Raw genomic sequence first — 12,511 nt, forward strand, 5'->3', positions numbered from 1 at the left:
AATTGCAGAAGCACAGTGGCAAGGAACAACTCCGTAGAATGAAGAAACCTTGAGAGGAACCAAAGTACACAGGAACCAAACCCAAATGCGCGTCGTACCATAGCTCTTCCCGTTGATGGAGCATTTGTTGAAGATCATGATGTTTTGTGTGAGAGTTCCTGTCTTGTCTGAGAAGATAAACTCCACCTGGCAACAAGGACCAACGAGGATTGTTTGTCACTTGGCTGAAGCAACTTCATTCATTCATCCGTTCATATATAACGTTCATCTATAAATGTATACATTAAATAATGATTTAATTAATCCATCCATTCATTCACCCACCTGGCCCAGCTCCTCATTGAGCGTGGTGGTTCTGGCCTCAGCTGGAGTGTCCTTCTGGATGTAATACATCTTCCTGTCCCAGTTAATAAAGTAACTGTGGCCCAGACGAATAACCTCCACACTTAGACAAAGAGGAGTACAAGGTAAGTTAAGATAAGAGCTGAGTTAAGATAAGAGCTGAGTTAAGATAAGAGCTGAGTTAAGATAAGCGCTGAGTTAAGATAAGCGCTGAGTTAAGAGGTGAGTTAAGATAAGCGGTGAGTTAAGATAAGAGTTGAGTTAAGAGCTGAGTTAAGATAAGAGGTGAGTTAAGATAAGAGCTGAGTTAAGATAAGAGCTGAGTTAAGATAAGAGTTGAGTAAGATAAGAGTTGAGTTAAGAGTTGCGTTAAATCAAACTCAGTTCAAGCTAGAATCTTTAGTTGAAACGATAACAAAGCAACCACCCCACCTCTGTTTGAGTAAAAAGCTGAGGGATGGGCGTGGAGAAATGTAACCACTCTCAAATTCATGGACAGAGCTATGGAGGGCTGACCATCCATGATACAACCATTACAGTTTAACCATGTTATGGAGGGAGATGGACCAGAAGCAGTGTTTGTTTACGTTGGCATTGTTTACAAACATTGGGGTCAAACAGACTTCTATGTTGAGTTCTGATGTGGTACGACAGTTGAGGAATTTATAAGTTCTATTCTTCAAGAGTCAATGGGTGTACATATCATCAATTTATAAGTTCTATTCTTCAAGAATCAATGGGTGTACATATCATCAATTTATAAGTCAAAAAATAGATGTAGCAACTTAGTAGCTAGCTAAGTAACTAGCTTTAAGTAAAAAATGCCATAATAATTGAATTATCTCCACTGTTACTGGTTCTGTACCTGACGTAGAGGTGAGTACAACTGTGTTGAGAATGATGACGTAAGACCGGGCAGACAGACAGGCAGACAGACATGAAGGCAGACAGACAGATAAACAGACAGATAATCAGACAGACAACAGAAAGGCAGACAGACAGACATACAGAGAGACAGGCAGACAGATAAAAAGAGAGAGAATGAGAGAGAGCGAGAGAAAGAGAGAGACAAAGAGAGAGACAGAGAGACAGACAGAGAGAGAGAACTAGAGAGAGACAAAGAGAGAGACAGAGAGACAGACAGACAAACCCACCTGACGTAGAGCGAGATGGGCACCATTGTGTTGAGGATGATGATGTAAGACCAGAAGGTGAGGAACCCAGAGAACACCACATTGTTGTTTCTGATTGGTTCATCCCACAGGAGATAGACACCGAAGCTCCTCCCAACCTTCTGCTCCCAGATGGTGTTGCCAATAGCCAGGATCACACCCATGCAGACTAGGAAGCCAAATATCTGGAAGTAGAGATCAGCAAGTTGGTATTCAGTACTAGCACCGTTTCATAAACAGAACTTCACGTTTTATATATTTTATTTAACCTTTATTTAGCTAGCGAACTAGGTACATTGATATGTTGGATGCACAAAGGTTGAGCCAGTTGCAACATGGACTTTTAAAATATTTTTTTACCATCAAAAAAGTCAATGTTCTTTTTTTTTGTTGAGCACTTCAGACGATGTGGGGGAGAAAAAAAAGTGCTCACCCATAAAACTAAAGTGTTCATCAGTTTATCAATGCTAGTCCTTTTGAATTTAGTCCTCCCACAGTTCTGCATCAGTTTGGTTTGCAGCCCTAGAGAGGAGCAAGGGAATCACACATCACGTAGAGAACGACAATAACGAAGAGAGAAGCAACTAGCCATATCAACGATCTGACCGTTCCTGGTCAGTACATGTAGATCAGATGGATGTTAAATCTTAGACACGTGAAGTGACAGAGATACACTAAATGTAATTGGTAGCAATTAAACATGAACATATAACAACACTGTGCCACATTAGGTTTTCTCATTTGATTACAAATGAGACTCCTGAATACTCTCTCGTTAGAGGGAGGTCTAACGAGATGTACGCAGGTGACTCCTGAATACTCTCTCGTCAGAGGGAGGTCTAATAAGAAGTACGCAAGTTAGCCAGCCAGCCCGACATGGTGAAATCCTTAACAAAACAGCAATAACACGGCATCCATATTAGGAAGTCATCAGAATTTTGACTGATAACAGATGACTTCATAATACGAATGCCGTACATCAAGACTGTTCATTCATACCAGCGAAGACAACCATTCCGAAGCACCAGTCCGTGTTCCGGAGCACACAGCCTCTCAGCAGCATCTTTTCGTTATCCAGAGGGTACTTGTTATCTCTCCAGTACAGAGTACCTGTGAACTTGTCCAGCTTGTTGTTGGGAGGCTCACAGATAACTTCCCCTGAGTAGGAAAACATTTGACACAGATTCACCACAGGAAGCCAGGCAGTCAGCACAGCATCAAGATGTCTACCATAGAAGTATAATTGCTAGAATGGGTAAAGGCCATAACAGAATGTTGACTTGAATTGGAATTACCCGTTCTAGTTACTCTAGCCAGCAGGCAGCAAGGTGTTTACTCTTGTCTGTTTCTCTGTCTTCTATGTGCTGCATTAGCTATGTGCTTTATGTTGTATTATATTGTATTTTCAGTGTCAACACAACCCCAACAGAGACAACAGGGATTTGAACCTGGGCCTCCTACGTTGCAAAAAAAAGATAAAAACTACATAAAAGGGAAAAAGCTACATAATTGCACACATATGTACACAGGTGTATAGTATGAACACAAACCGACCTAAAGAAACTCAAATATATGTAAGTCTATGATGTAAACACAAAATGTTCCCTGACAAACACAACATACTGTCACGGTTGTTGTAGGATGAAGCGGACCAAAGTGCAGCGTGATTATCTTTCCACATATTTTATTGAACTGTGAAACTACGCAACACATACAAAATAAACTGAATGAAGAAAAACAACAAACCGTGACGAAGACTTAACATACACTTACTCAAAAATCAATCTCCCACAAACCCAGGTGGGAAAAACACCTACTTAAGTATGATCTCCAATTAGAGACAACGATGACCAGCTGCCTCTAATTAGAGATCATCCCAAACAAAAACCCAACATAGAAATACAAAACTAGAACATAACATAGAAAATCTAAACTAGAAGAAAAAAAAATGTCACGCCCTGACCTACTCTACCATAGAAAATAACATATTTATATGGTCAGAACGTGACACATACTCTAAGACTTCACCTTCATTTCCACTAGTTACTGAGACCAGCTCTGTCTCCAGATCAGTAATTCCATAGTAATTACACAGGAGAGCAAAACAGCACAACAGTAGGACACAAGGACGTGCTGAACCATGGAAACAGCCGTTCCACTTACCTCAAAAATAGACACTCAAGTATCAGACAAAATTACCCCTGAGTTCGTCATAGCAACAAACAGACAATCCAATGTCAAATACCAGGAAAAGAGAGCCAAGGTAATGTTATGTAGACTACAAAGGTCTCGTTATTAATACACACAGAATGCAGTATAAATTGTTATACTGTACCATTGAAGTCAGCCAGCTTTGTTATGTCTGCTCCCAGGTCCGAGGTCACAGTCAAAGCCTGGCGAACCTTCAGATTGGTCTCCCTATGCAGAAACATTGGGATTTTATTTTACAGTACAAGAATAAGTTAACCATGTATTTGCTTAGAAAGTACATGGTAAAATGGTATTAGACAGTAAAAACCTATGAATGACTTGTTTGTTTGATTCTGTAGGATTCAATAAAACAAGCACTGCATGGGCATTGTTAGCTACCAACAATGTTGAAGTACAAGGAAGTACCACTTGTCATAAGCCACAAAAAAAAAAGTTTTTAAATGACAGGAAATTAGCTTTAAAACGACAACATTTTCACTCGGCCTCATGGCAAAATATGTAGAATAGCAGGAAATTAGCTTTAAAACTACAGCATTTTCACTCGGCCTCATGGCAAAATGTGTAGAATAGCAGGAAATTAGCTTTAAAACTACAGCATTTTCACTCGGCCTCATGGAAAAATGTGTAGAATAGCAGGAAATTAGCTTTAAAACTACAGCATTTTCACTCGGCCTCATGGCAAAATGTGTAGAATAGCAGGAAATTAGCTCAGAGATTCTTGAAAGTCGGGACATTCTATGCTACTGTGTATACCACTTAAATGAAAATTTTTAATAAGATTTTTGTCAACTACGTAAAACATCACCTCTATCAGAATTTTTTATAACGTCAACTCCTTCAGAATGCTCAAAGATTTAATAGAATAGTTGTGTTTTTATTGGGGATTTTCAAATGAAACATTTTCCATATTTTACAAATGTTCGTATTTAACTTGTGTCTGTTTTGAGTGTCTGTTGTCAACTCTGTCACTGATGGCTAACCACTTTAAGATGTATTTTTTTTGTCAATATTCTGAATATACACAAAATATTGTAATCACGGATCTGCAACATACAGTGCCTTCAGAAAGTATTCATGCCCCTTTACTTTTTCCACATTTTCTTGTGCTACAGCCTGAATTCAAAATGAATTAAATAGATTATTTTTCTCACCCATCTACACACAATATCCCACAATCAGAAAGTGTAAACATGTTGTTAGAAATTTTTTGCAAATGTATTGAAAATGAAATACAGAAATATCTAATTTACATAAGTATTCACACCCCTAAGTCAATACATATTAGAATCACCTTTTGCAGTGCTTACAGCTGTGAGTCTTTCTGGGTTAGTCTCTAAGAGCTTTGCATACCTGGATTGTACAATGTTTGCACATTATTCTTTTTAAAATTCTACATTTTCAAGCTGATTTACACTACCGGTCTAATGTTTTATTACACCTACTCAATCAAGGGGTTTTCTTAAAATGTTTTTTTGTATTTTTTTTTTACAATTTTCCACATTTTAGAATAATAGTGAAGACATCAAAACTATGAAATAACACATATGGAATCATGTAGTAACCAAAAAAGTGTTAAAAAAATCAAAATATATTTTAGATTCTTCAAATAGCCACCCTTTGCCTTGATGACAGCTTTGCACACTCTTGGCATTCTCTCAACCAGCTTCACCTGGAATGCTTTTCCAACAGTCTTGAAGGAGTTCCCACATATGCTGAGCACTTGTTGGCTGCTTTTCCTTCACTCTGCGGTCCGACTCATCCCAAACCATCTCAATTTGGTTGAGGTCGGGGGATTGTGGAGGCCAGGTCATCTGATGCAGCACTCCATCACTCTCCTTCTTGGTAAAATAGCCCTTACACAGCCTAGAGTTGTGTTGGGTCATTGTCCTGTTGAAAAACAAATGAGTCCCACTAAGTCCAAATCAGATGGGATGGCGTATCGCTGCAGAATGCTGTTGTACCCATGCTGGTTAAGTGTGCCTTAAGTGTGACTCACAGACAGTGTCACCAACAAAACACCCCCACACATCACACCTCCTCCTCCATGCTTTACAGTGGGAAATACACATGCAGAGATCATCCGTTCACCCACACCACGTCTCACAAAGACACGGCGGGTTGGAACCAAAAATCTCCAATTTGGACTTCAGACCAAAGGACAAATTTCCACCGGTCTAATGTCCATTGCTCGTGTTTCTTGGCCCAAGCAAGTCTCTTCTTATTATCGGTGTCCTTTAGTAGTGGTTTCTTTGTAGTAATTCGACCATGAAGGTCTGATTCACACAGTCTCCTCGGAACAGTTGATGTTGAGATGTGTCTGTTACTTGAACTCTGTGAAGCATTTATTTGGGCTGCAATTTCTGAGGCTGGTAACTCTAATGAACTTGTCCTCTGCAGCAGAGGTAACTCTGGATCTTCCTTTCCTGTGGCGGTCCTCATGAGAGCCAGTATCATCATAGCGCTTGATGGTTTTTGCGACTGCACTTGAAGAAACAAACGTTCAAAGTTCTTGAAATTTTCCGGATTGACACATATATCATTGTGATGAAGCAATGATGGACTGTCGTTTATCTTTGCTTATTTGAGAGGTTCTTGCCATAATATGGACTTGGTCTTTTACCAAATAGGGCTATCTTCTGTAAACCACCCCTACCTTGTCACTACACAACTGATTGGCTCAAACACATTAAGAAGGAAACTTTTAAGAAGGCACACCTGTTAATTGAAATTCATTCCAGGTGACTACCTCATGAATCTGGTAGATAGAATGCCAAGAGTGTGCAAAGCTGTCATCAAGGCAAAGGGTGGCTACTTTGAAGAATATAAAATATATTTTCATTTGGTTACTACATGATTCCATATGTGTTATTTCATAGTTTTGATGTCTTCACTATTATTCTATGATATATAAAATAGTAAAAATAAAGAAAAACCTTTGAATGAGTAGGTGTTCTAAAAACTTCAGTCAAAACTGTAACTAGGCCACTCAGGAACATTCAATGTCTAGGTAACCAACTCCAATGTATATTTGGCCTTGTGTTTTAGGCTATTGCCAGTGACACAACATCTCCATTGAATCCATTTTAAACTCAGGTTGTAACAACAACAACATGTGGAAAAAGGGGTGTGAATACTTTCTGAAGGCCACTGTATGCTTAAATAATGCAAGTATTTGCTGTGATAGACTTAAGGAATAACGTTAGCTTTATAAATGTTGTTTTATGTTCTAAATCTAGAAAAACATGCCAAAATGCTAACGGAAATAGCCCTGGAGCATTACACAGTGCTGTAAAACCAAACAAAAAGAAGCTTGGAGATTTGTATTTCATATTTGAAAAGTCTGATGTTAGAATTATACAATCAAGGCCTTTAAACACTTGTTGGACAATAATTGTAAAAATTAAAAGCTGTTATTCTCTGTTATTATCTATGCATAATCACTTTAATAACTCTACCTACATGTACATATTGCCTCAATTACCTCGACACCAGTGCCCCCGCACATTGTAATTATTTCGCCACTATGGCCTATTTATTGCCTTACCTCCCATATCTTACCTCATTTGCTCACACTGTGTATAGACTTTTTTTCTATTGTATTATTGACTGTATGTTTGTTTTATTCCATGTGTAACTCTGTGATGTTGTTTGTGTCGAACTGCTTTGCTTTATCTTGGCCAGGTCGCAGTTGTAAATGAGAACTTGTTCTCAACTAGCCTACCTGGTTAAATAAAGGTGAAATAAATAAAAATGTAAAAAAATGGATTGTACCGGTACGCCCTGTATATAGCCCCGCTACTGTTATTTTACTGCTGCTCTTTAATTATTTGTTATTGTTATCTCTTACCTTTTTTTTAGGGTATTGTCACGTCCTGGCCAGTATAAGGGTTAATTGTTATTGTAGTTTGGTCAGGACGTGGCAGAGGGTATTTGGTTTATGTGGTTCGGGGTGGTGTTTTTTCTATAAGGGCATTTGATTTAAGTATTCCGGGGTTTTTGGGCACTGTTCCTTGTTTACGTATTTCTATGTTGATCTAGTTGGTTGTATGTCTATGTTTGGTTAATTGGGGTGGACTTCCAATTGAAGGCAGCTGTGTGGTGTTGCCTTTGATTAGAAGTCCTATATAAGTTGGGTGTGTTTGTCTGTGTAATTGTGGGAGATTGTTTCGTGTTTAGCGTGTGTGAGCCTAACAGGACTGTCAGTATATCGTGAGTTCGTTTTGTTATTTTTGTACGTTCGTTTTTGAGTTTATTAAATGTTCAAAAAAATGAACTATCTCAACTCTGCTGCATACTGGTCTTCATTTTCCGACGATGATTTCGCTATATCGTCTGACGACGAAGAAATCCCTGACAGAATCTCCCACCAAACCAGGACCAAGCAGCAGAAGATGGAGCAGAGGGAATTTGAGTTGAGCAAAAGGGAGAAATGGACATGGGAGCAAGTAGTGGCCGGAGAGGGCCCATGGAGTATGGCTAGTAAGGACCGGGAACGTTACCGAGGAACGCGACTGGCGTTGAAGCACGAGAGGCACCCCCAATAATTTTTTTGGGTTGGGGCACACGGGTAGTTTGGCTAGGCCTAGGAAGAGCCGGAAGCCAGCTACCCGTGGTTATATGGAGGAGCGTATGAGGTGGAGAGCGCCATGTTTCGCTGAAGAGCGCACTCTCACCCATACACACGCACAGTCCGGTGCGCGTTATTCCAGCCCCTCGCAGGTGTCGTCCTAGAGCGGGCATCCAGCCTGGTAGGAGGATGCCTGCGCAGCGCATCTGGTCGCCGGTACGCCTCCGAGGACCCGGCTACCCAACTCCCGCTCTACGCACGGCTACCATCAGGCCCCTGCACAGCCCAGTCCGCCCTGTACAAGCACCCCACTCGTACAGGGCTACTAGTTCCATCCAGCCAGGACGGGTTGTGCAGGAGGTAAGATCAAGACCGCCTGTGCGCCTCCATAGCCCTGGGTTTCCAGCTCCTGTCTCTCGTGCGGACCCGGAAGTGCGTCAGCCCAGTCCGACTCGTCCTGTTCCCGCTCCCCGCACTAGCCTGGATGTGCGTGTTCCCAGTCTGGTACGTCCAGTACCAGCACCACGCACCAGGCTTCAAGTGCGTCATCCCAGTCCGACGTCGCTAGAGCTGCCCGTCAGTCAAGAGTTGCCCGAACTGCCCGTCAGTCAAGAGTCGCCCGAACTGCCCGTCAGTCAAGAGTCGCCCGAACTGCCCGTCAGTCAAGAGTCGCCCGAACTGCCCGTCAGTCAAGAGTCGCCCGAACTGCCCGTCTGTCAAGAGTCGCCCGAACCGCCCGTCAGTCAAGAGTCGCCCGAGCCGCCCGTCAGTCAAGAGTCGCCCGAGCCGCCCGTCAGTCAAGAGTCGCCCGAGCCGCCCGTCAGTCAAGAGTCGCCCGAGCCGCCCGTCAGTCAAGAGTCGCCCGAGCCGCCCGTCAGTGAAGAGTCGCCAGAGCCACCCACTAGTCAGGAGCTGCCAGAGTGGCCAGACTGCCCGGAGCTGCCAGAGTGGCCAGACTGCCCGGAGCTGCCAGAGTGCCCGGAGCTGCCCGGAGCTGCCAGAGCGGCCAGACTGCCCGGAGCTGCCAGACTGCCCGGAGCTGCCAGAGTGCCCGGAGCTGCCAGAGTGCCCGGAGCTGCCAGAGTGCCCGGCGATGCCAGAGTGGCCCGACTGTCTTCCGGGTCTGCCAGAGTGGCCCGACTGTCTTCCGGGCCAGCCCGAGTGGCCCGACTGTCTTCCGGGCCAGCCCGAGTGGCCCGACTGTCTTCCGGGCCAGCCCGAGTGGCCCGTCTACCCGGAGCTGCCGGGGTGGGTCGTCTGCCCGGAACTGCCTGAACCAGAGCCACCTCCAGATATAGGTGGGTTGGGGAGGGGGGGGTGTAGTACAGTGCCGTCGTTGACGGCAGCCACCCTCCCTTCCATCCCTTTAGTTAGGGGGATTTTTTTGGGGGGGGGGGATTTTGTTATTTTTGAGGTGCTTCCGGGGTTAGCACCTTTAGGGGGGGGGGTACTGTCACGTCCTGGCCAGTATAAGGGTTAATTGTTATTGTAGTTTGGTCAGGACGTGGCAGAGGGTATTTGGTTTATGTGGTTCGGGGTGGTGTTTTTTCTAAAAGGGCATTTGATTTAAGTATTCCGGGGTTTTTGGGCACTGTTCCTTGTTTACGTATTTCTATGTTGATCTAGTTGGTTGTATGTCTATGTTTGGTTAATTGGGGTGGACTTCCAATTGAAGGCAGCTGTGTGGTGTTGCCTTTGATTGGAAGTCCTATATTAGTTGGGTGTGTTTGTCTGTGTAATTGTGGGAGATTGTTTCGTGTTTAGCGTGTGTGAGCCTAACAGGACTGTCAGTATATCGTGAGTTCGTTTTGTTATTTTTGTATGTTCGTTTTTGAGTTTATTAAATGTTCAAAAAAATGAACTATCTCAACTCTGCTGCATATTGGTCTTCATTTTCCGACGATGAATACGCCATATCGTCTGACGACGAAGAAATCCCTGACAGGTATTTTCTTAAAAATACATTGTTGGTTAAGGGCTTAAGGGCTTGTAAGTAAGCATTTCAATGTAAGGTCTTCACACATGTTGTATTCGGCGCATATGACAAATACGATTTAATTTGATGGTGTCTGACGGAGTTTACATAAATCCAACTATAGTTGTATTTTATGAAGAAAAAAATTACAATTCTGAGTTTGTTCCTTTACATGGTGTGATGACTGATACACTTGGTCTATCAAAATATATATTTCACATTTGTTAAGACAAATATTTTGGGGGATAAAAAGTGAATTACCCTATTTTTCCAGAATCCCTGAGCTTTAAAACAGTCTCATGGCAAAATGTGTAAAATAGCATGAAATTAGCTATTAAACTACAATTTTCTCTCTCTGCCCCAAAAAAAAGCACACAACAAAAATTATGTATTTTTAATTTGGGTTTGGGGGGTGGGGGGGGGTGTAAATACCAATGGAAATACCAATGGAAAAGTACTCTTAAACAAAGTGCAAGATGCAAGTGAAACGGGGGTAGATAGTGGTCAGTGGTGAGAGAGAAAACAGAGGGTGACTCATTCATGTAGTAAACTACAGTTGGCTCCGTGTCAAACAAAGCAGTTAACAGAACAACTATTATAAACTGGGCCAAATCCTCAACCTCAACCACCTGTCTTATTTCCTGATAATGCAGAAGAAACCGATAATGCGTAGAAACCACTGCAGGCACACAAGTGACACAGATAGCCCTCCTTGGCAAACAGCCCACTTCCCCTCAAAAATGATATTCAGTTTCTAAAGCCTCGTAGAAGCAAATACTATAGAAATACACGCAGTGTCTTACCCGTCTAGCTCAGCTGTCTCTATGTAACACAGTCCATATGGTTCACTGCTGGAGAGCAGCAGAATGTCAGCCTATAGGAGAGGAGGGAGAGGACTTACTGGCAGGCCACAGGGAATAAACCAATCTCTGCACCACTGCTTTACAATAAGAACCCAAGAGGTGCAGTAGAGGAATAGCCCTAAATCTTAATAAATAACATTGGAATGATTCATTTCAAGTGTTTACGGGAGTATCTAAGTATGAAATTGAAAGCAAATTACTCACTGCCACAAAGTGATTGTTTTCCAGCTTGATGATATCTCCCACGCGTACATTCATCCACTTCTCATTCTGTAGACTGAGACAGATACACAGTCATTCTCAATTGAACAGTCATAATGGTGATTTATAAAGCACAAAAAGCATAAAAATTTATCCTATTCAAAGAAATGTCTTCGTCTCATTGAGGATATACTTACTTTCCCCTGAGTACCTGAGACTGACGATTGTTGACCTGCTGATCGCTTTTGTACCTGAACTGAAATTGAGAAGACGTCTTTTACAATGGTCATGCACTGCTAATAGCTGCTAATAACTGGGGATGTACTGTACACACAGTACCAGTCAACAGTTTGGACACACCTACTCATTTAAGGGTTATTTCTTTATTTGTACTATTTTCTACATTGTGGAATAGTAGTGAAGACATCAAAACTATGAAATAACACATATGGAATCATGTAGTAACCAAAAAAAAGTGTTAAACAAATCAAAATACATGTTATATTTGGGATTCTTCAAAGTAGCCACCCTTTGCCTTGATGACAGCTTTGCACACTCTTGGTATTCTCTCAACCAGATTCATAAGGTAGTCACCTGGAATGCATTTCAATTAACAGGTGTGCCTTGTTAAAGTTAATTTGTGGAATTTCTTTCCTTCTTAATGCGTTTGAGCCAGTCAGTTCTGTTGTAACAAGGTAGGGGTGGTATACAGAAGATAGTCCTATTTGGTAAAAGACCAAGTCCATATTATGGCAAGAACAGCTGAAATAAGCAAAGAGAAATGGCCATACAAACGCTCCACACCGCGTGGCCGCTGCCACTCTAACCTGGTGGTCCCAGCGCGCACGACCCACGTGGAGTTCCAGATCTCCGGCAGCCTCTGGAACTGCCGGTCTGCGGCCAACAAGGCTGAGTTCATCTCAGCCTATGCTACCCTCCAGTCCCTATACTTCCTGGCGCTGACGGAAACATGGATTACCACAGATAACACTGCTACTCCTACTGCTCTCTCCTCGTCTGCCCACGTGTTCTCGCATACCCCTAGAGCATCGAGCCAGCGGGGTGGTGGCACTGGAATCCTCATCTCTCCCAAGTGGACATTCTCTCTTTCTCCCCTGACCCATCTGTCTATCTCCTCATTTGAATTCCATGCTGTCACAGTTACCAGCCCTTTCAAGCT

At 42.5% G+C, this 12,511-nt stretch overlaps 1 protein-coding gene across 16 annotated transcripts in view; it reads right to left on the reverse strand.

The window, feature by feature from the left end:
• Positions 1–12,511, reverse strand: part of atp8b4 (ATPase phospholipid transporting 8B4) — a 57,163-nt gene that overhangs the window by 26,908 nt on the left and 17,744 nt on the right. For all 16 annotated transcript variants that reach the window (XR_006757116.1, XR_006757124.1, XR_006757117.1 and 13 more), the window contains 9 exons: positions 11,529–11,587; positions 11,335–11,407; positions 11,071–11,141; positions 3,850–3,932; positions 2,514–2,672; positions 1,948–2,036; positions 1,497–1,699; positions 325–445; positions 99–186 (listed from right to left, as the gene is read on the reverse strand). Coding sequence is in view for 7 of the 16 variants with exons in the window: in XM_045688633.1 (XP_045544589.1) it covers positions 99–186; positions 325–445; positions 1,497–1,699; positions 1,948–2,036; positions 2,514–2,672; positions 3,850–3,932; positions 11,071–11,141; positions 11,335–11,407; positions 11,529–11,587 (946 nt within the window). In the remaining 9 variants the exon portion in view is untranslated. The remainder of the gene's footprint in view (positions 1–98; positions 187–324; positions 446–1,496; positions 1,700–1,947; positions 2,037–2,513; positions 2,673–3,849; positions 3,933–11,070; positions 11,142–11,334; positions 11,408–11,528; positions 11,588–12,511) is intronic.

The sequence above is a fragment of the Salmo salar genome, chromosome ssa10 (genome assembly GCF_905237065.1).
Source record: "Salmo salar chromosome ssa10, Ssal_v3.1, whole genome shotgun sequence".
Lineage (NCBI taxonomy): Eukaryota > Metazoa > Chordata > Actinopteri > Salmoniformes > Salmonidae > Salmo > Salmo salar.